The following is a 23,362-nucleotide window of genomic DNA, read 5'->3' on the forward strand; positions in this document are numbered from 1 at the left end:
CAGAGACACCCTGTATGAAAATGGCCCCCCTAGGCTCTGAGAGAGGGGCACTGTTAGGAGGTGTGGTCTTGGTGGAGGAAGTGTGTCACTGGGGGTGGGCTTGGAGGTTTCAGATGCACAAGCCAGGCCCAGTGTCTCTTTTCCTTCTTGCTGCCTGCTGATCCAGACATAGAACTCTCTGCTGCCTCTCCAGCACCATGTCTGCCTGCATGCCACCATGCTTTCCGTCATGATAACAATGAACTAATCTCTGAGCTATAAGCCAACCCCAGTCAAATGTTTTCCTTTATAAGAGTTGCCATGGTCATGGTGTCCCTCCACACAATAGAAAACCTGAGTAAGACAGCATGTCCTAGGCACTGAGTTCCATACTCAGCACCACCCACCTATATTTCTCCCCTATTTTTATTCAGTTACTCTAATGCCTTCAGACTGGTACTGTTCTGTTTCTAGAGTCACAGAATTCAATAGGAGTATAATGCACTGACTAAGGGGCAGGGGAGGAGCGGAAGAGGAGTCCAATTTACATCACCGGAGCCTAGCTTAAGACAACAGAAAGAAGGCTATGCTTGGTGACATGTACGCCTTTAATCCCAAAACTCAGGAGGCAGAGTTCGAGTCCAGTCTGATCTGTATATTGAGTTCCAAGACAGCCCCAAGCACAGAGAGACTCTGTCTCAAAAAATAAAAGAAATACAATGCAAAGTACTTAAATAATTTGTATATATGTACGTTTGTCTGTGTGCCTAAGCACTTGTTCACATGTATGCAGGCTTGTGGAGCCAGAGCTCAACGTCAGGTATTTTCTCCAATTATGCTCTGCCTTATTTTTGGAGGCATTTTCGGGCACCAAACCCAGAACTCACTGGTTGGTTAGGCTGGTTGGCCAGGAAACTCCAGGGAATCCTCCTCTGCCCCACCCCTCATGTTAGGATTATAGACATAAACTGCTGTTTCTGGCTTTTTTTTTTTTTTTTTTTCTTTGAGACAGGGTTTCTCTGTGTAGCCCTGGCTGTCTTGGAACTCACTCTGTAGACCAGGCTAGCCTTGAACTCATAGAAAACGACCTGCCTCCCGAGTGCTGGGATTCAAGGTGTGAGCCACCACATAGCTTTTTATGTGGTTCTAGAGATCCAGACTTGGGTCCTTACGCTTTCATGACAAGCTCTTTACTGAGTGAGCCATCCTCCATTCTTCTACCACTGTGGGATGTCTTTCTGTATGCTGTGAATATGTGTTGTTCTGATTGGTTGATAAATAAAGCTGGATTGGCCTATGGCAAGGCAGCTTAGAGGCAGTAGGAAATCTAAGCAGATAGATATATGGAGAGAAGGAAGTAGAGGATAGGGAGACGCCAGCACCACTTCAGGAGAAGCGAGATGTGAAAGTATTGGTAAGGCACAGCCATGTGGCAACTTATAGATTAATAGAAATGGGCTAAGTTATAAGAGCTAGTTAGCGAGAAGCCTGACACATAGGCCATATAATTTGTAAATAATACAAGCCTCTGTGTGTTTACTTGGGTCTGAGTGGCTGCAGGCCAGGTGGGACTGGAGAAACCTTCCAACTACATTCTACTTAAATAATTTTAAAATGTCACCCTGGGGCTGGAGAGATGGCTCAGAGGTTAAGAGCACTGACTACTCTTCCAGAGGTCCTGAGTTCAATTCCCAGCACCCACATGGTGGCTCACAACCATCTGTAATGAGATCTGGCGCCCTCTTCTGTATACATAATAAATAAATCTTTAAAAAAAATGTCACCCTGTTCAAAAGTCTTTAAAACATGAAATTTTAATATATTTTATTTACTCTAGAATACCTAAAACTATTTCTTTTTTTTTTTTTTTTTGTGGAGCTGAGGATTGAACCCAGGGCCTTGCGCTTGCTAGGCAAGCACTCTACCACTGAGCTAAATCTCCAACCCCCTAAAACTATTTCAATGTGTAATTAATATTAAATTTTTTCCATATGAGATCTGATATGCTGTGTGCATTTTACATCTGTATCATATTCCCATTTGAAGAAGTCAAAGCACATAGCCAGTATAAATGTACTGAGAAATACAGTTCCTGAGGAGAGCATTTCCTGAGACATCTGCAGTTTCTAACATTAAAGCTCCTCTTTGGAGCTGGGTGGTGGTGGTACACGCCTTTGATCCCAGCACTTGGGAGGCAGAGGCAGGCGGATCTCTGTGAGTTCAAGGCTAGTCAGGTTTCAGGAAAGCCAAGGCTGTTGCACAGAGAAATCAAACCAAATCTAAAGTTCCTCTTTGGTTTGCTTCCTTCTCTCCATTCATCAATAAGATTTCCAGACTCAAGAGGCTGAGACAGGACTGGGGGCTAGTTAGGAGGCTAGCAAAACTGCTTCAACATGGTACTGTCAATGATTAACCTGAATACTCACCTTCCAGGCTTTGTGGCCTCCACCAATTGGAAGGTTGAGACAGGATGACAGGGAGTTCAGGGTCAGCCTAAGCCACATACAAGACCCTGACACAAGATAAACAAAAAATTTGCTTTGGAGGCAGAAGCAGGAGGATCACTCCTTTGAGGCCAGCTTATGCTATGTATTGAGGCCCTGTCTCAAATAACCAAAACCTTCAGCTAGTAAAGAGAAAGAGAGAGAGAGAGAGAGAAAGAGAGAGAGAGAGAGAGAAAGAGAAAGGAAGAAAGGAAGGAAGAAAGAAAGAAAAGAAAGAGAGAGAGAAAGAAAGAAAGAAAGAAAGAAAGAAAGAAAGAAAAAGAAATTCCAGCCGGATGTGATGGCACCTACTTTTAATTCCAGCTCAGGAAGCAGAAGCAGGCACATCTCTGAGATCAAGGCCAACCTGATCTACAAAATGAGCTCCACACCAGTCAAGGCTGCACCCTGTTTTAAGGACAGACACACATACACACACAGTGGACAGATTTCCCCTACAGAAGAAATTCAATAGAAGCCTGTCTTCATGGGATACTGTGCAGATTATATTCTCTTTGCTTCAATTCTTTATGTATAAAATGAGTGAGTTAATAATATAGCAAGCGCTTGAAACAGTGTCAGGGTCATCATAAACGTACAGTACAGTACATGTCAGCTGTTATTCCAGTAATCTTGTTGCAGGCTCTAAGGTTAGACACAAGAAAGGCCCAGAAATTCTTAAGAGGCATTTACCTGAAGGCACTTAGGGATTCTCTCAGGCCGTTATGAATCTGGCACCTACACCACGACAGCCCAACCCTGAGTCAAGTGCGGCTCACTCGGTAACTGAGGGAAAGGAGCCATTGAAACAGGATTCCTTGACTTTCCACCTGCCCACCGTGTCCCTGATCCCCGAGGATGCACAGCCGCGGTGCCCAAAGCCCAAGTACAGGCGTTGGGCGGAGCGCGCAGAGGACGGTGGGGGCGTGGCGAACGCAGGTCCCGCCCACCACGACGTACTGCGGCCCCGCAGCCAATCCGAAAGCGCGTATCGGGTTCAAATAGAGTCGGCGGGTGAATGTGGCCAAGTCGACTTGATCAGAGAAGTGATCAAACTCTTGAGGATGTGGAGGGTTAAAACACTGAATCTCGGCTTGTCGCCGTCGCCCCAACCGGAGAGGAGAGAACTCCCGCGGACAGGGCACTCCCCGGGCGAGGCGTCGGCGGTGCCGAGGCCGGTGAGGTCCCGGTCCCAGCGGGGCAGCGGGAGGCTTTGTTGTCCCCGCGGCCTGGCTGTTGTGGGAAGACACTTCCCGGAGGGAGGAGGGGCGCGCCTGGCTGAGCCAGGTTCCCTCACACTCGCTTTCTCTCTCAGGAAAAACCAGCTATGAGAACTCCTCTCCGAGAGCTTAAACTGCAGCCCGGGGCCCTCACCGATTCAGGGAAAGGACCGCCCGTGTACTCCACGTTGACCCCATACCTGCGCAAGCTGGATCTGAAGGTGAGATTCGCCTAGGCAGCTTCTCAACTGGGCTGTTTGCCCAGGCCGGGTGCTCAGAGGAACAGAGGGCCAGGGCTGGAACGTAATTAATAACGATAATGAAACCTTCTACCTCCTTGACATCCATTTACAGCTATCCAGGCCAACAGAGAGGTGCCCTGGGGTGGTTAAAACGAATCCACTGAGAATCTGCACCTCCATTTAGCTGTTTTTATTACCTCTTTTCCCGTTTGACCTTTACCAGATTCCTGAGAAATACTTACACTGGCTCATTTATGGAGAGGTCTCATACATAAGAGCCAGACAGTATCCTATGAATTGTCAGAATTTTCCTGGATCCAATACTTTAAAGTATTACCTTGCAGAATTGCCTTTACTGAGCTGTACTTTAGTCAAAAGCCTTTTCTATTATTCTTATTCTTATTTATTTATTTATTTTGGTTTTCCAAGACAGAGTTTCTCTGTGTTACAGCCCTGGCTGTTCTGGAACTCACTTTGTAGACCAGGCTAGCCTCAAACTCGCTGAGATCCACCTGCCTCTGCCTCCCAAGTGTTAGGATTAAAGATGTGCGCCGCCACCACCCAGCAATTATTATTATTTTGGTTTTTTGAGACAGGGTTTCTCTGTGTAGTCCTGGCTGTCCTAGAATGAAACTCAGTAGACCAGCTTGGCCTGGAACTCAGAGATCCACATGCCTCCCAAGTCCTGGGATTAAAGATGTGTGCCGCCACCACCTAGCTTCTTTTCTATTTTTAAATTTAGTTTTAAAAAAGAGTTTTATATATATGTATATATATATATATTTATTTATTTATTACTTGTCAAAGGACTTCAGAGAAGTAAAAACTTGTCAAGGAAGGAGATTGACTCCTAGGGTTCTTTAAAGACATTTTGGAGAACTTACTTGCCTGGGGAAATTGTCCTGAGGAATTGCTGTCCTTTTGTCTTGCTGTTAATGAGAACCATGAAGCTTCCCATTCTTTTGAAATATGGAAGTTTGCTCTTTTTTTCCCTTTGGACCATGATTTTGTTCTTTTATTTCATGGTGCTTGGTATTGAACCTAGGTCCTTATGCTTGCTAAGCAAACACTCTGAACTAAATGCCTCCAACCCTATGACATTATCTCTTCTGTCTGTAGTGACTCTAGATTCTGACCGCCCTTGAACAGACTGCATCCCCATGCAGTCCCTCCTGCTGTATCTCTTAGATGTAGGTTAGAATTAGAAAAAGACACGGAAAGGTTGTGGTTGAGCTAAAGTCTCCCGTTGACATGAACAACGGCTGGATCCCCAGTTATGTGTGGGATGCATTAGGGTACAAAGTGGCTTCCTAGTTTTCTTTCCCTACTGGTGGGTCTGTGTAGTAACCAGCCAGGATTGGCTAGCTTCTTACCTCAGAAGAGATAGTGAGGACTCTCTGCTGCTGCTGCTGCTGCTTCTGCTGCTGCTGCTGCTGCTGCTTTTTAGATTTTGTTTGTTTATTTATTATATATAGTGTTCTGCCTGCATGTATCCCTGCAGGCCAGAAGAGGGCACCAGATCTCATTACAGATGGTTGTGAGCCACCTTTGGTTGCTGGGAATTGAACTCAGGACCTCTGGAAAAGCAGCCAGTGCTCTTAACCTCTGAGCCATCTGTCCAGTCCCCTCTTTGCTTTTTCTGAGTTTGGATATTATGATATACACACAGTTACATGTGTAACTGACTGAACTGACTGCCTTAGTCAATTATTTTTGTTTCTTTTGGCAGGAAAGGAGCAACACCTCATCTCCAGTGGATTTTATCAATACTGAGAACTCATCTCCTGTGGATTTTATCAAGACTGAGAACAACTTCCTTTCAGAACAGTTCAGCCACCCTTCAGAGTACATGGAAGCTTGTCAGTATGAATCTGATCCAGCTCCTGAAGGCTACTCTCCTCTCTATGCATCTGAGAAAGCAGAAACAACGGATGACGTTGTGGAAGAGCCAATGGATGAAAGTATACTTAAAACCATGGTTCTTCTACCCTTTCCACCAGGGCCACAGCAAGACCTGATGCCCGAGGCTCCCTTAGAGCCCATAGCAGAGCAAAAGAGCAGTTCTCTAAATGAGTCTTTGGGGCTGGAAGATCTGGGGGAGAAGGAGGTGTTACCTTGTGTGGAAGACAGCTTTTCAGAAGTTGTTGCTGTGAGGCCCGAGCAACCTACATTTCAGGACCCTCCATCTCATGGCTTGGAAGACCCATCCAAACCCTGTCCCGAACAGTTCCACTGCTCTGAAGAAAGCCTGAGTGGTGGTAACACTGAAGCTGGACCTGAGGGCTTAGTACCTTCTGGAAATGCCTGGAATCTCTCTGTGGCCTGGCTTTCTCCTCCAGCTGCCCTGACCGACGACTTCCCTGTCGATCATGTAGATGCAGGCGAGGAAACTGTAGAGTGCAGCGTTATACAGGGAAAGGAAAAGAGCTTTCCCACATCCCCCAAGGGGGGTGAATTGGGACATCCGGCACTTGCTGCAAACACGGAAGACGCCCGATCCGTATATCTGACATCAAGTCTCGTAGAACTGGGACCCCAGGAGGCTCCAGGCCCAACTGTAGAAGATGCTAGTGGGATTCCTGGCTTGGAATCAGAGGCTTGGATGTCCCCATTGGCCTGGCTAGAAAAAGGTGTGACTACTTCAGTCATGCTCCAGAATCTCCGCCAGAGGCTGTCCTTCCCCTCCGTGCTTCAGGATGCTGCCGTGGGCAGCACACCCCTCTCCACCTGTTCTGTGGGAACGTCTTTTACTCCTCCAGCGCCACCAGAAGTAGGCACCAAGCACAGTCCTTCAGAGACAGAGCGCCTCCCCTTGGGGTAAGTGTCCATCCCAAGCCTGTGCCTCTAGAGCGATACTCTAGCCCGCCGCTAGCATCTCTCTTCCTGTCGTCTTTTCTTCTTTCCTGTGGTAGCTGCGGGCCCCTGGATCTGAATGCCTTGTCCCGACACGACTTGGAAGAGAACCTGTTGAACTCCCTTGCTGTGCTGGAAGCTCTTTCCCGCCAGCTACAAGCCTGGAAGAGGCAGCTCCCTGTCCCTCCCCGGGAAGCGCAAGACAGTAGCACCCAGACTGACTGCTCTGCTTGTTGGGTAAGAAGCGTCTGCACAGAGCTCGCAGGATCTCAGGGACCCTCTGCCTCAGAAATTAACCCGAGAAAGAAGCTGCCAGAGGAAAAAGAGGATGCCATAACCACAGGCTCAGTCTTAGGATTTATGTGTAAAAACTGAGAACTTGAGCCAAGTAGTACAGTGCTACGTGCATGTAATATCAGGTCTTGGAAGGCTGAGGCAAAATGACCTAAAATTCAAGGCCAGCCTGGGCTATAGAGTTTGGGGCTAGCCTGTCTTCTTTTTTTTTGGTTTTTCAAGACAGGGTTTCTCTGTGTAGTTTTGTGCCTTTCCTGGAACTCACTTGGTAGCCCAGGCTGGCCTCGAACTCACAAAGATCCGCCTGCCTCTGCCTCCCGAGTGCTGGGATTAAAGGTGTGCGCCACCACCACCTGGCTCTTTTTTTTTTTTTTTTTTTTTTTTTAAAGCTGAAGACTGGCCAGTGGTGGTGCATGTCTTTAATCCCAGTATTTGGGAGGCAGAGGTAGGTGAATCTCTGTGAGTTTGAGGCCAGCCTGGTCTTCAGAGTTCTAGGACAGCCAAGGCTACACAGAGAAAACCTGTCTTGAAAAAGACTTTAAAAAAAAAAAAAAATAATAGGGCTGTAGAGATGGCTCAGAGTTTAAGAGGTCCTAAGTTCAATTCCCAGCAACCATGTGGTGGCTCACAAAACCATCTGAAATGAGAACTAGTGCACTCCTCTGACATTCAGGCAGAACACTGTATACATAATAAATAAATACATCTAAAAAAAACCCTGAAAACTGTCAGATGATGGTGGCATATGCCTTTAATTCCAACACTGGTCAGATCTCCAAGTTTGAAGCCAGCATGCTCTACAGAGTGAGTTCCAGGTCAGCGAGGGCTACATAGAGAAACCCTGTTCTTGAGGGAAAAAAAAAAAAAAGATGTGGTTATACCTTAAAGCGTTGGGTACTTACTGTACAGGGGTACATCCAGACTTGCCAAGGCGGAATAAGTAAGCAATTACTTATTTCTGTCGTGCTCAGAATTGAACCTAGGGCCTCTGTGTCCTGGGCAGGTCCAGAGCAGTATCTTTAGGCCAAGAATCATTCTCTAAGTCATTGTCTTCCAGATATATTATTACTAATTGTTTTCTTTCCTGTTTCTCCATTATCAGTTCCCTGGTCCTCTTGACTAAGGAAGAACATACATACTTATACTTCCCATTCCAAATTTTTTTTTAAAGATTTATTTATTATTATGTATACAGCGTTCTGCCCACATGTATGACTGCAGGCCAGAAGAGGGCACCAGATCTCATTACAGATGGTTGTGAGCCACCATGTGGTTGCTGGGAATTGAACTCAGGACCTTTGGAAGAGCAGCCAATGCTCTTAACCTCTGAGCCATCTCTCCACGCCCCCATTCCAAACTTTATAAGCCAGTCAAGGGCAAAGAAAATCTTTGCATGTATACTGTGACTGCAGTGATTAAACAATATGTCATATCAGTGGGTCATGCAACTTTTTTTTTTTGTTTTTTGAGCTGAGGATCGAACCCAGGGCCTTGCGTTTGCTAGGCAAGTGCTCTACCACTGAGCTAATTCCCCAATCCCGCAACTTTTTTTTTTCCAAGACAGGTCACTCAGCCCAAGTTAGCCGGAACTCACTTTGTAATCCGGGCCAGCTTTGAATTTTCAGTGATCCTCCATCCTCCAGCCTCAGCTTCTCAGAGTACTAATTAGGATTATAGGTATGAACCACTGTGCCCAGCTGGATCAATAAACTTTGCCTCTTTTTTCTTTTAGATTTGGTTGTTTAGACAGAATCTACCATGTAGCCCTGGCTGGCCTAGAACTCACAGAGATCTGCCTTCCTCTGAGAGAGAGAGAGAGAGAGAGAGAGAGAGAGAGGGGGAGAGGGAGGGAGAGAGGGAGAGGGAGAGAGGAGACAGGACACAGCACCTGGAGGCCAGAGGCCATCTTTTGGAGAGAGTTTGTTCATTTCATTCATTGTTTGTGTTCTGGGGACAGGGATCAAGTTGTCAGGGTCACATGGTCAACTTGCCAGCCCTTATTAAACATTTCTGATGAAAGTTCACTAAGGTTTTTGGAATGTGTCCCCAGAGGAGTTCTTAGTCTTGGGTGACATGCCTTAGTCACTCCCATTATTTAGCAGAAGGAGTCTGGTGTTGTTAGAACGGGAAAAGTCATGAATCTTGCTGACTCACGTTGTGTTGTGGGACTCATAGTCATCTCATACCGGAGAGAAGCTTCATCTGTTTGCTTTCAGGAGACTCCGATAAATTTTTCCTGGCTGTGTTTAGGGTTTTATTCAAAATTAGAATACTATTGCAAGAGAATGCATGAGACTGGGGATGATTATCTCAAGGGAACTAATCCAGACTCAGACAGACAAAGAATGCATGTTTTCTCTCCTCTGCAGACCCTAGATTTTAATCCGTGTGTGTGTGTGTGTGTGTGTGTGTGTGTGTGTGTGTGTGTGTGTGTGATAAAACTAGAGAGGGGACCATGAAAAGGGAAAAGGAAAAAGGGAGAGAAAAAACCGAATGTAATGATTTACATATGACATGAAAGGAGGGGATGTTTGGGGGGGGGGAGGGGGAGGGGATGGAGGGAAGAGGACAATTGGAGAGAACAGAGAGTGCCTGACAGAGCGCTGGGCTGCAGAGGTGGCTTGGTGTCTGACTGCACTTGCTAGCTGGCAGAGGACCTTTACTTGGATTCCAGCACCCACATGGTGGCTCAAACTGTCCTCAACTCCAGTTCCTGTTTTTTAGCCTCTGTGGGCACCAGGCACACTTGTCACATTCATACATGCAGACAAAATGCTCATACACATAAATTAACTCTTAGAAAAAAAAAGCTTTTTTTAAATGCCATAATGAAACCCATTGCTTTATACACTCATTTAAAAATAAATAAATAAAAAGCCAGGCATGGTGGCACACACCTTTAATCCTAGCACTTGGAAGGCAGAGGCAGGTGGATTTCTGTGAATTTGAGGCCAACCTGTCTACATAGTGAGGGTATGAGAATATGTAGGACTACACAGAGACCTTGTCTCATCAAAAAAAAAAAAAAAAAAAAGGAAAGAAGAACTTTAAAAGACAGCTATAATAATATTAGCCTGGCATGGTAATGAACAGTCCGAGCACTCAGTAGGTAGAGCCAGGTTTGACACAACTTTGAGACCAGCCTGATCTGTTTAATGAATTCCAAGCCCGGCTAGGCTTGAACTCACAGTGTTTCAGGGTGAAACACTCTCAAAAACTGAGAGATGGGTGGGCATGGTGGCATATACCTTTAATCTTTTTTTGTTTGTTTTTCGAGACAAGGTTTCTTTGTGTAGCTTTGCACCTTTCCTGGAACTCACTTGGTAGCCCAGGCTGGCCTTGAACTCACAGAGATCCACCTGGCTCTGCCTCCCGAGTGCTGGGATTAAAGGCGTGCGCCACCACCACCCAGCACCTTTAATCTTTAATCCCAGCACTCAGGAGGCAGAGACAGCAGATTTCTGAGTTCAAGGCCAGCCTGGTCTACAGAGAGAGTTCAGAACAGTCAAGGCTGTTACACAGAGAAACTGAGTCTTGAAAACACACACACACACACACACACACACACACACACACACACACACACGTCGAGAGGAGAGAAGGGGTCTGGAGAGATGGCTTAGAGGTTAAGATTAAGTACTGCTCTTGCAAAAGACCTCAGTTCAGCTCCCAGCACTCACACTTCACAGCTGCCTGGCAGCCTGCTTCCAGGGAGATCCAGGGAGATCCGATACCCCTGGCCTCATGAGGCATCTACCCACACATGGACACACAAATAAAAACAATAAAAATAAATCTTAAAATAAAAAGCCAGCAAAGGGCTGTTGAGATAGCTAGGTGGGTAAAGGTGCTTTACAACAAAGCCTGATGCCCTGAGTTTGATCCCTAGGATCCACATGGTAGACAGAACCGACTACTGCATGTTGTCCCTGACCTGCATATGTGCAGTCACTCACACGTAAATGAAGGGGTCGAGAAACAACCACCAAAACCTACACAGGAGGTATGAGGGGAAATGACTTAAGATGTATTTTTCTTCCCCGTAAGGTTTATTTTTCACGTGCAGGTGCACTTGGAGGCTAGCGGTGTCAGATCCCCTGGAACGGGTTACAGGTGGTTGCTGTCCGAGGTGGGAGCTGGGAATCAAACTTGAGTGAGGGGAAAGTAATTTTTTAGAGACCTCTGTTCTGGCAGGACCTGATTGTGTGCACCTGTCGTCCCAGCACTGGGGAAGATCAGGAGGATCAGGAGTTCAAGTTCTGCCTCTGCTCCTTGTGAGCCAGGGGCCAGTCTGAGCTATGTGAGACCCTGTCTTTGTTTTATTTTGGTTTTTGTCGTTCTGTAAAGTAGTGATAAGGAGCACTGTTTTAGAGGACTCTAGCTGTGACACCACGGACTTAGGAAGAAAGAGAAGAGTGTTGGGAAAAGAATGGAAAGTCCCAGTATGTGGCTGTGGTAGCTATAGTGACTGAGGTTTGGAAGAGATGGTGTCCCCAAACCCTTTCTTCAATTGCAAGTCCTGTCAAAGCAACTTGACCTTTCTCCCTAAATCTGGAAACCATGGGCTCCTTGTTTCTCTAGCTGGCCAATTGCTTTCTTGAAATTTTTTGTATCTGTTTTCTTGTCCTTGGCCTCATTTCACGTCCCCAGATCTGCCTTCTATCCTTTTCCTGTGAAGCTGCCAGGGCCTTTGGGAAGCCACTGAAGCAGAATCAGAGAAAGGAAGTGACATCCCTTCAGCCATTTGCCATCACCATGCATGTTCTTGTTGCTTGGCTGCTCTTCACATTAATCGCATCACCTGCCTGACTGCCCAGCTCTGAGCTGTGTGTGTGGCCCAGTCCAGGACGTGGGGGTTCCTCTCTGCCTTTCTGCACAATGCCATGGATAGATTGCTTTCCTGGGGAAGGGGGCTGTAAACTCCCAGAGACCCGAAGGTGACGTGACAGCCTGCTGACAGCCAGAATGCCAGCGCTGGGTGTCTCATCACTGCTGCTTCTGCAAGACCCTTTAATGTCTGTCTTTGGGTGCCAATGACAACGCCCACTGAATACACTATTGCTTTGTAACCAAGTGGCGGCGAACTCAGGACCATCCCTCAGCCTCCCTAGGGTAGGATTACAGTCTGTTTGCTACCAGGTCTAGCTTCTTGCTAAGATTTTTACCTGCCCATAAGAAAGTAGACAAGTAAAGTAAGAAAACAGGTTGGGGATGGCTCGGGGGTTGAGGGTATTTACTGCTCTTCCAGAGGACCGGAGTTCTGTGCCCAGCATTCTCTGGCCTCTGTGGGTACCTGCACTCAAGTGCACATACACCCGGCACACACATATACATGTAAATAACATTTAAGAAAAGAGAAATAATTTAGATAGGGCTGGGCTATAGCTCTGCCATAGAGCAGTTGCCTAGCATGGATGAGGTCCTGAGTTCATTTTCTAGTCCTGCAGAGAGAAAGGGCAGTTTGGGGTGGTAGAAGAAGTTAGAGATCAGTTGATAAGTGCATGGTGAGCATGCTTGAAGACCTGAGTTCGATCCCCAGAAGACAGGTTAAAAAGTTGGCATGGTGGCGTGCATGAGCTTATAATGGTGTAATGATTTTTTTTTTTTAAAGATTTATTATGTATACAGTGTTCTGTCTGCACATATCCCCACAGACCAGAAGAGGGCACCAGATCTCATTACAGATGGTTGTGAGCCACCATGTGGTTGCTGGGAATTGAACTAAGGACCTTTGGAAGAGCAAACAGCACTCTTAACTACTGAGCCATCTCTCCAGCCCATGATTTTTTTTTTTTTTTAAATGTGTGTGTTTTGCTTTTGTATATAAATCTGTGTACCACTTGTGTGCTAGTGCCTGAGGAGGCCAGAAGAGGGCCTTGGATCCTCTGGAACTACAGTTACAGAGAGTTAGGAGTTGCAATGTGGGTGCTGGAAACAAAATTTGGATCCTCTAGAAGAGCAGCCAGTACTCGAAACTGCTGAGGCGTTCCTCCAGCTGCTATCATTTATTTATTTATTTTGCCGGAGCTAAGGATCGAACCCAGGGCCTCACTGAGCTAAATCCCCAACCCCCTAGCTGCTATTTTTAATTAAAGGAAAAAAAAAATCTTTATTTTGTGTGTATGTTTTGCCTGCATGTGTGTATATATGCCACATGTGCATCAGGTACCCATGGGGGCCAGAAGAGGGTGCTAGATACCCTGGAACTGGAGAGAGGGATGGCTGTAAGCCACTAAGTGGGTGTTAGAAACTGAACCTGTCTTCTTAATTGCCAGCCATCTTTCTGTCTCCCGCTTTATTTTATATTTTAGCTAATATACACTGGTTTCATTATGGATCTTTTTTTTTTTTTGTTTTTTGAGTTTCTCTACGTAGGCCTGACTGTCCTGGATCTCGCTCTGTAGACCAGACTGGCATCGAACTCACAGAGATCCACGGTGCCTCTGCCTCCCAAGTGCTGGGTCTAAAGGCATGTGTGCCACTGTCTGGCTTGCATCTGGCTTAAAAAATAAAAAAATATTTATCATCTATGTGTATGTGTGTGCTTGAGTGTATGTACAGTACACCATATGTCTACAAGTATCTGCAGAGGCCAGAAGAGAGCATCTGATCATCTGGATCTAGAGTTACAGGCAGTTGTGAGCCACCTGATTTCAGTGCTGGGTGCCAAACCACATCCTAGGGACTGAACCTGTGCCTTCTGGAAGAGCAACAAGTGCTCTCAACCACTGAGCCATCTCTCTTGCCCCACACCCAGCTTTTTACATGGGCTCCGAGTAGTCAAACTCAGACCCTGTGTTTGCAAGGCAAGCACGCTACCATCATCTCCAGCCCCCTCTAGGTTTTTCTTTCTCACTTGGCTTCATCTGATTGTGAGCCTAATTTTTGCATCTCATATGAAAGTCACTGGCACGAGGGAGCATTAGAGGCTGCTGGTGTATGTTACCCATCTAAAAAGAGCAATCATTTCTTTGGCTAGGTCACTAAGACACCTGAACACCTTCAGGACAGCAAAGAGAGCAGACAGGCTCTGCTGCAAGCCAGGAATGTCATGGTGAGTGTTGGTTGAGCCTATACCACTGGGGGCCCTTGTGAAGATAAAAATGGAGGATCCTGGGTGGTTAGTAGATGGCAATACATATGTGGCAGTGAAGGGACAACCCAAACCTTTGTCAAGAACGTTTCACCATTAAGATCTTTGAATTGGGGTGGGGGCAGTGGCTTTTGCCTGCAGTGTCCCTTCATCTTGCTTAATGACTACATTTGATCTAGCCTTGCCATCTTGTCTTCTACAGCAGTCATGGGTGCTGGTCTCTCGAGAGCTGATGTCCCTGCTCCACCTGTCCTTGGCACACATGGAAGAAGACAGAATAACAGTGAGTCAGGAGGTGAGCATCGCCAAGGTGACCGTAAGCCCAGAAGAAGGCACAAGACATAGCATCTCATTCTTCTTTTGTAGTCTCGGCATGCAGAAACCCTGGTTTCCTCCTGTTCTCATGTACTGAAGAAATTGAGGGCAAAGCTCCAGAGCCTCCAAACAGAAAGGGAGGAGGCAAAGCACAAAGAGGAAATGGCCCTTAAAGGCAAAGATGCGGTAAGGTGTTCCTGGATGCAGGACTCCACTTCAAGGTTCTGTAGGAATGACTTGAATCATCGAACTGCCTGGCCTGGGGAATTAAGAGCTACTAGGGGGCTGGGCAATGGTGGCTCACATCTTTAATCCCAGCACTTGGGAGGCAGAGACAGGCAGATCTCTCTGAGTTCGAAGCCAGCCTGGTCTGCAGAGTTCCAGGTCAGCCAGGGCTGTTACACAGAGAAACCCTGTCTCAAAAAACCAAAAGAAAAAGAAGAGCTACTGAGGTCTCTATGGTTCTGGCCTTCTGTGCTGTTTTCTTTGTACACACCAAGTCCTTGTAACCTTTTCCCTAAACAGGCAGAGGCAGTACTGGAGGCTTTCCGTGCACATGCCAGCCAGCGCATCAGCCAACTGGAACAGGATCTGACAGCTATGCGGCAGTTCAGAGGTCTGCTACAGAAGGCCCAGACCCAACTGGTAATTGTCTTTTCCCTTTTTTGAGAGAGACTCTCACTGTATAGTTGAGATATTTTGCTATGTAGACTGGGTTGGCATTGAACTCACAGAGGTCTGCCTATCTCTGCCTCCTGAGTGCTGGGATTTAAGGTATGTGCCACCACTCCCAACTCAACTGGTAATCTAAGGGCATTTTTGTTCTTGGGGCTCCACGACACTGACAAGATGGTCCCGTACTCCCACTTAGCTGTCTCCATAATGATTCCCTTCCAGATAGAACTTCACACAGAGCAAGAGGAGCTGGCTCAGCAGACAGTGAGTCTGACTTCTACCTTGCAGCAGGACTGGACATCAATCCAACTAGATGTGAGTTTTGGGGGCCATCACAGCCACTCCCTTGGAGGCAGTTTCCTGTCCTTGAGTGTGCTCTACTGACCCAGTTATTTTGGTAGTATGGGACATGGGCAGTTTTGCTGAGTCGGTCTCGAGAACTCACAGAGAAACTCACAACCAAGAGCCGGCAGGCTCTTCAGGAACGTGATGCTGCAGTCGAGGAAAAGAAGCAGGTAACTTGGAGGGGGGCTACTTAGGCCTGCTTTCACTGCTTGGCTATGAGGGGTCAGGAGCTCAGTTGTTCCCTTTGACCCCAGCACATCCACGTCAGTCATTTGTCTTGTCTCCACTTGTTCCTGGGGATCAGCTTCATTTTTGCTGGAAGTCACTCTTATCTATAAGGAAAAGCTGCAGCAAGTCCTGGAGTTCTTGACTCAGGAGGAACTGTTGGAAGGAAACTGTCTTTTCTAGGTTTCAAAGGAACTTGAACAAATCTCTGCCCATTTAGAGGACTGTAAAGGCCGAATAGAACAATTGGAATTGGAAAACAGTCATCTTACCACAGGTGCGTGTGCGAGTGTGAACATGCGCATGTGTGCAGGTGCATAAACAATCGACCTGCTTGTCATGTGGCAGAAGAGTAAGGAGGTGTTATGGAGCACTTAATTTGGGGCAAAATTGTGTGTGTGTGGTGGTGGTGGTGGTAGGGCCCTGACTTGGGACCACCATGGTGTCATTAGGATACTTTTGTTCTAGATCTCGCGGCTCAGCTGCAGATTTTGACTAGCACAGACAGCCAGCTAAAAGAACTGCAGAGTCAGCATGCCCATTGTGTCCAGGACCTGGCCATGAAGGAGGAGTTGCTGTGTCAACTTACCCAGAGCAACAAGGATCAGGCTGCTCAGTGAGTTCCTGGAAGGTTATTATGGCAAGAGACCCAACATGAATGGGGTCTAAGAGATGGTCTGTTGGCAGATGGCAGAGGGAAGAGATGGAGCTGAGACACACACAGGCAGAGCTGCAGCATCAGAAGGCTGTGCTGGCCAAGGAGGTCCAGGATCTGAAGGAGACCCTGGAGGTAAGCAGTACAGTTGGGAGTACGGGGTGGGGAAACCTCAGGACTGGGACTCTCACTTGCCAGGGTTGAGGGGAGTTAGAGGCTGGACTGGAAAAAGCCTCTGTCCCAAGCTCTAAAGTCCCCTCCTCCCCCTTCCCTCCCTTCCGCCCCTCCTCCCTTCCATCCCTCGTTCCTTCCATCCCTCCCTCTCCTTCCTTCCTTCTCCCATCTTTCCAGTTTGCAGACCAAGAGAGTCAGGTTGCTCACCTGGAGCTGGGCCAGATTGAATGTCAGCTGAAAGCCACCCTGGAAGTGCTGCGGGAGCGCAGCCTCCAGTGCGAGAACCAAAAGGACACTGTGGAGAACCTCAAGTGAGAACCTGCTGCCTTTTTGTGTTCCCACAACGCCGCCTCTTTCCCAGCAACCCTTCCAGAAGCTGAAGTCTCCCTGAAGAGAACCACGGGAGTGTTGAGTTTCTCTCTCTCCTAGAAAAAGGGATCTGGGAGAAGTGTGCAGAATCAGTGTCTGGTCTTTGCTAACCTCTGGGGTTCTGAATTTCAGGGCGGAGCTGGCCAGCACTGTAGCAAAGCATGAGAGAGAGACCCTGGAGAAGACATACCAGCATTCTCAAGAGCTGAGGCTGCTGACTGAGCAGCTGCAGAGCCTCACCCTCTTCTTCCAGGCAAAACTAAAGGAGAACAAGGTAGGACCATGGGTTTCCTTCCCATCCCATTGTATCTCTGCTTTTTCATTTTTAGCTCTCAGTATTGAACTTGGGGCCTCACACATGTCAGGGCAGCACTCTACCCCTGAGCCTTATTCCTATTCTCCAGTTCACCAATTGTGGCTCTCTTATATAGAATAGACTTTTTAAAAAAGATTTTGTTATATTTTATTTATGATTATGTGTGTGGATCTAGGTGAGTGTGTGCTACATGTGTGCAGGTGCCTATGGAGGCCAGAAGAGGGCATTGGATCCCCTGGAACTGGAGTTACCGGCTACTGTGAAATGCCCATGTGGGTGCTGGGAACTGAACTAGGGTCCTCTAGGGGAGCAGAAAGCATTCGTTTTGTTTGTTAGTTTTTTTAGAGATAGGGTTTCTCTGTGCAGCCCTGGGTGTCCAAGAACTCACTCTGTAGACCAGGTTGGCTTTGAACTCATTGAGATCCACCTGCCTCTGCCTCCCAAGTGCTGGGATAAAAGCGTGTACCACCACCGTCTGGTAGCCAGGCTAGCAGACTTCTTCAAAACCCCACTCTTGCTTCATTCTGTGACCATCAGTGATTTTAAGTCACCTTCAGGACCTCTTTAGCCTGTCACTTACACCTTCTGCCTTCCAGTTAGAAGCCTCTCGCTCCAGTTAGGCTTCTTGTTCACCATACACATCTCCTTTCCATTCACACCTTCCCTCCAGACAGTTCCATATCCATATCCATTCTCTTGTTTTCTGTTGGAAATCCTTTCTTCTTTTCTGTGAAAATCCTCTGTGGTTTCTTCCTGTGTTCCTGACACACTTGCTCTCCTTAGGCACTTGTATTAATTTTCTTTGGTTTTTGGTATTTAAAGAAAAATTTAGCTAGGCAGTGGTAGCATAAGCCTTTAATCCCAGTCCTCTGGGAGGCAGAGGCAGGTGGATCTCTGAGTTCAAGGCAAGCCTGGTCTACAGAGTGAGTTCTAGGACAGCCAAGACTACACAGAGAAACCCTGTATTGAAAAAACAGAGAAAGAAATTTAGCCTTGCCTTTTTGGCTTCTCCACTGTAGCTAAACAATAAGTGGTTGATATTATATAGCATTTAGAATTAATTAGTTTATTCAATAGTTAGAGATACAACCAAGATCCTCTTCTCTAACTGGGTAGGAGCTGAATACATAAAATGCTAAAAGTTCTGCAGTGAACTTCAGGGAAGACAGATATAAAGTTGTCATTGTGGCTTATGACTATTATCTGTGTGGGCTATTGTGGGAACTTAAAAGGAGGGTCATTTTTATCTCTGATACCTTCTCAAAGCAAATAACTGACCTTGGCAGTCAATGTTTAGAAGTTAATAGGGAAGGGTAAGCATTCAAGAAAGCCCATCAGCTAGAGGCAACATGAAAATTATATATAGAAAGTTATACACAGCCAGGTGGTGGTGGCACATGACTTTAATCCAGGGCTACATGGAGAAACCCTGTCTCAAAAAAACAATAAATAAATACACACATACATAAACATCAATTGATTAGCTGGGCAGTGCTGGCATAAGCCTTTAACCTCAGCACTCAGGAGTCAGAGGCAGGCGGATCTCTGTGAGTTCAAGGCCAGCCTGGTCTACAGAGTGAGTTCCAAAGCTACAGAGAAACCCTGTCTTGAAAAACAAAAACAACAACAACAACAACAACAACAAAAAAAAAAAAAAAAAAAGAAGGGGAGGGGGTGCGGCTAGAAAGATGGCTTAGTGGTTAAGAACACTGACTGTTCTTCCAGTGGACCTGGGTTCAATTCCCCCAGCACCCACATGGCAGCTCACAACTGTCTATAACTCCAGTTCCAGGGGACCTGGCACCCATGACAGAAACACCATTACACATAAAATAAAAACAAAGAAATTAAAAAAAAAAAAGAATTATATATGTATGTGTGTGTGTGTGTGTGTGTGTGTGTGTGTGTATAAAGAGAAACAAACAAAACCCAAAACGAAAAGATTTCTGACATCAACTTTAGGTGTGCGCACACACACATGAAGAGACATACATATACACATGCATGCGCACCACACATGCACACATCAAAAGAAGGAAGAGGAAAAATACAGGATTTAGAATAAGTAACTGACTTGGTGACTGATGTAGAAGCACAAGAGTGACTGATGATCATAAAGTGATTAGAAAGTGACACTGTGTCGAGGACTGGGCCCAGCATACTTTTCTCACGTATGAAACATCACAAGTGTTTCAGCTTTGTGGGCCATCTGGCTTCGCCTTGCCGCTCAAGAGTAGCCACTGACAGGACCTAAGGGAATGCACGTGGCCTGTGTCCTCCTGAAACATTGCCAGAACAGTTGGCAAGCTGCAGTCTTCTGCCTGTTATGAGCTGGAACAGCAAATACTGAACTAGGAACAGCTTTTGGAGAGTGAAACGGAGAAAATGGGGAACTTAGCTTTATACACACTAGTTTTTAGTGTAGAACATTCTGGTAGGTTCATAAGTGGTTTTCTTTGGGCCTGGAGACTGGGAAAAAGTCCAGTTGAGTGAAAGGGGTTGGAGAGTCATTCATGTGGAAATGGTGGTGGAATGGAAGTGTTTGTAGAGTTCTGGAAGCCAAGCACTCAGGCTGAACCCCGAGGAGGCTTGCGAAGTCCAAGAGTTAAGGAAAGACCTGTGAGTTGAGAAAAGAAGCATCTCTAAAGTCTGTCCATGAAGGGAGGTCATAATCCAAGGTCATGATCCAGAAGAAAAAGTTTCCAAAGTGCCTGATCATCAGTATCAAACAGGCCCAGTAAGTAAGGGCCAGGAAGTACCTGTTGTTTTTGAAAGTAAAGGATGTCAGGCTGGAGAGATGGTAAAGAGCACATATTGTTCTTTCAGAGGACCTGAGTTCAATTCCCAGCACCCACATCTGGTAGCTCACAACTGCCTGTAACTCAGCTTCAGGGGATCTGACATCCCTCTGTCCTCACTTATGCAGACAGATACACAAATACCTAAATAAATAATAACACACACACACACACATAATATATATATATATATTTGTTTTTCGAGACATGGTTTCTCTGTAGCTTTGGAGCCTGTCTTGGATCTAACTCTGTAGACCAGGCTGGCCTTGAACTCACAGAGATCCACCTGCCTCTGCCTCCTGAGTGCTGGTATTACAGGTGTGTGCCACTACTGCTCGGCCACAAATATTTTTAAAAAAGAATGTTGAAATAAAGGAGGGATGCCAGTGGTGAACTAATGAGAAGAATTTTGACTGCTGAGTCATGGGTAGTGAGAATCTCACGTAAGAATTATAGGCAGGCCTTCCTTCTCCCCCTCCCCCACTAAATATAAGAGAGAAGAAGTAGTAGCTAAAAGACTTAAGGTTTTTTTTTTTTTTTTTCATTTCAAATGACTGTGGTTTCAGTGGGAGAAACTTAAGCACAGTGAGCATGTTCGGGGGAAAGGCATTAGTGGGGAGCTGGAGGTGGGACCGGAAGGGGAGGAGCATCTTGGAGCTCAGGAATCGCCCGAGTACTGCTGGACAGCTGACTGGTGTGTTTTCTCTCCTTTGGCCTTAGGCTGAACCAGAGGTCGCTCTGTCCAGCACAGGCTGCGCTCCAGCCCAGGAACACCCTCTGCCCACCGACAGCACCATGTCTGAAAACACCCTGACAGCAGGGGCAGATGAAGGTTAAAGACCTTGGGATTTAAGAAGGGAGGGGATGTGACTGTTCCTCATGTCGCCTGGCACTGGTGCACACCACTAGACGTGTCTGTCTTCCCCTGCAGCAGCCCCCTGGGTGGGTCACCACAGAGACCCTCTCTCTGCTTGGTTTTTGTGGTGTTTAGAGACAGGGTCTCATGTAGCTCAGGATGGCCTTGAATTTCTAGGTACCTGAACGTACCTGGTTTATTTTCACTTTAGAACCGGAACCAGTTCCCGTACCATTGCTTGGAAGTGGAGAGAGTGCTTTCACCCGAGTAGCATCAACCATTTCCCTTCGGCCTACAGGTCAGGATGGGCTCTAGGGAGCATGCCTCATTTCTCGAAGATCTCGTGGTGATGAGCAAAGACAAAAGCAGAGAAGTGCTTTGCTCTACAAACCTCAATTCTACTCAGGCTTGTTTTATGCCTGCCTTTTGGGATCTGTAATGTTCTGGATATTGGAACCTTGTGGGTGGGGACCATAAAGTTGTGGAAACAGTGCTTGCATACCCCGTCCTAGGCAGAAGGGCTGTACCTCTATCTAGAACTTTCTCTTTCAGAGACCCCAGACCTGGAGAAGAGCTGGGCAGAAGTGAGTGCTGTGTTCCTGGAGCTTCAGAGCCTGTGCTATCTGCTGCAGGACTCTAAAGAAGAAGCCGTTGAGGCCCTGCAGAGGCAAATGTGAGTGGTGTTCACGATAGGGGTGAGGAGATAGCCCCCATGCCACGGGCAGAGGACAGACAGACGCCGACTTCTTCCCTCCCACAGCTGTGAACTGCAGACTAGACTACAGTCCCAAGAAGAAGAGCATCGGGAGGCCCAGAAGGCCAAGGACGCAGACATAGAGAAGCTGCGCCAGGCCTTGTGCTTCTGCTACAAGGTGAAGGAGGGGGGGCCTGAAAGTGGGACGATGAGGAACTGGGGCCCCGCAGGCCCACTGGGAGCCCCTCTCTAGGAATCTAGGTAGTGGGGGGTTTCCAACTACTGGCCTAGTTTTGCCCTTTTGGGGTCAGACATTTGATATCTGAGACTTAGCTCTGGGCTGACCTGTCACGTTCAAGCAGACCCAGGAGAGAAGCCTGTAACTGAAGCAGAGCTCTGAGACCAAGATGTGCCATGCTTGACTTGGCCCTGAAGAAAAAGTGAACTGATACAAGCTGGTCCCCAGGGCTGAGCATAGCTCAGGCATTCTGTCCTGCCTTCTGGAAAGAGCCGAAAAATAAGTTAGCTTTCCTCAGTGTTTTCTCTCCTGTTTTCCTTCACAGAATGAAAAGGAACTCCAGGAAGTGATTCAGAACCAGAATGAGAAGCTTCTCGGGCAGATAGACAGGAATGGCGAGCTCATAGTATGTTTGGTCCTCGTGATGTTGTGCTGGGGCCTCTGCTTCTCCCACCTGATGGAGTAGGGAGAGGAAGGACCCCAGAGTGCTGTTGGATTACCTCTGCTCTTGTTCCCAGAGTCTCAGGGAGGAGGTGACCCAGCTCACACGTTTACTGCGGCATGCAGAGACAGAGACCAAAGTGCTCCAGGAAGCCCTGGAAGGCCGGCTAGACCCCAGCTGTCAGCTGATGGCTACTGAGTGGATCCAGGAAAAAGTGTCTCTCTCACAGGAGGTGACTCAGAGTTAAAGGGTCTGGGCACCTAATGGGGACCCCAGGCTGTGCCCTTATTAATGTGGACATATTTCTAGGTGGACAAGCTGAGGGTCATGTGCCTGGAATTGAAAAATGAGAAAGCGAAACTGGTGGTCAAGTACCAGAGCCATGTAAGGAACTGTTTTCTCCCATCGCAAGCAAGCGTCCCGCCGTACTGCCTGGGTCCTTCTTAGCTGTGGTCTTTAAGTAGGGTTTATGAAGCCTGTTTGCATTTTAGAGGAACATTCTCGAGGAGAACCTTCGGCGCTCTGACACGGAGTTGAAGAAGCTCGATGACACTATTCAGCAGATCTACGAGGTAAAAGTGAGGAGGTCCCAGGACCTGGCTGCAGGAGTCCTGAGGAGCATGGTTCTCAGCCTGGGCTGGGAGCTGGGCCTGACTCCTTCCGGGGGTGGGGTGGGGGGTGGGGGGGGGGGGGGGGGGGGGGGGTCTCCCCTCCAGCCTCATGGGGCGGGAGCTGTGGCTTCAGAGTTGCTTTCTCTGCCTCTCCCCAGACCCTGCTGTCTGTCCCAGAGGTAGTGAAGAGCTGCAAGGAGCTACAAGGACTGCTGGAGTTTCTGAGCTAACAAAATGAAACTAGTGGACTGGTGTGTGCGCCTGTAGTTCCGGCTACTCCGGAGGCCGGGCCAGGAAGATCGCTTACTCCCAGGAGTTTAAGACCAGTGTGGACAGTACGGCAAAGGAACTGAAAGCTGGATTCCACTACATTCCTTTCTCCTGCTGGGTCCTTACCCTAGTACTAGAACCAACTATGTTTTATGGTATTTAAATAAAGCATATTTAATGTAGTCCTTGAGTCCATTGGAGCTTATTTTTGGGGT

At 47.2% G+C, this 23,362-nt stretch overlaps 1 protein-coding gene across 1 annotated transcript; it reads left to right on the forward strand.

The window, feature by feature from the left end:
* Positions 1-3,490: 3,490 nt before the first annotated feature.
* Positions 3,491-23,329, forward strand: Spag5 (sperm associated antigen 5). The gene is made up of 24 exons (XM_036194649.1): positions 3,491-3,640; positions 3,778-3,903; positions 5,654-6,741; positions 6,837-7,014; positions 14,051-14,125; positions 14,367-14,459; positions 14,531-14,665; positions 15,005-15,124; positions 15,377-15,469; positions 15,556-15,669; positions 15,908-16,001; positions 16,193-16,340; positions 16,412-16,514; positions 16,731-16,864; positions 17,055-17,196; positions 20,757-20,868; positions 21,104-21,190; positions 21,445-21,565; positions 21,653-21,764; positions 22,150-22,230; positions 22,343-22,498; positions 22,576-22,650; positions 22,758-22,838; positions 23,036-23,329. Exons 1-24 carry the CDS (start codon positions 3,527-3,529, stop codon positions 23,105-23,107), a joined length of 3,654 nt encoding a protein of 1,217 aa, XP_036050542.1. The 5' UTR covers positions 3,491-3,526; the 3' UTR covers positions 23,108-23,329.
* The last annotated feature ends 33 nt before the right edge of the window (positions 23,330-23,362 follow it).

This window comes from Onychomys torridus, chromosome 8 (genome assembly GCF_903995425.1).
Source record: "Onychomys torridus chromosome 8, mOncTor1.1, whole genome shotgun sequence".
In the NCBI taxonomy this organism is placed as follows: Eukaryota; Metazoa; Chordata; class Mammalia; order Rodentia; family Cricetidae; genus Onychomys; species Onychomys torridus.

Bases quoted from the DNA above. Each gene is read 5' to 3' on its own strand.
- Spag5 (XM_036194649.1), top strand. From the start codon at position 3,527: ATGTGGAGGGTTAAAACACTGAATCTCGGCTTGTCGCCGTCGCCCCAA. The intron at 7,015-14,050 runs GTAAGAAGCGTC...TTCTTTGGCTAG, and splicing joins CTGACTGCTCTGCTTGTTGG to GTCACTAAGACACCTGAACA. The intron at 22,231-22,342 runs GTATGTTTGGTC...TCTTGTTCCCAG, and splicing joins ACAGGAATGGCGAGCTCATA to AGTCTCAGGGAGGAGGTGAC.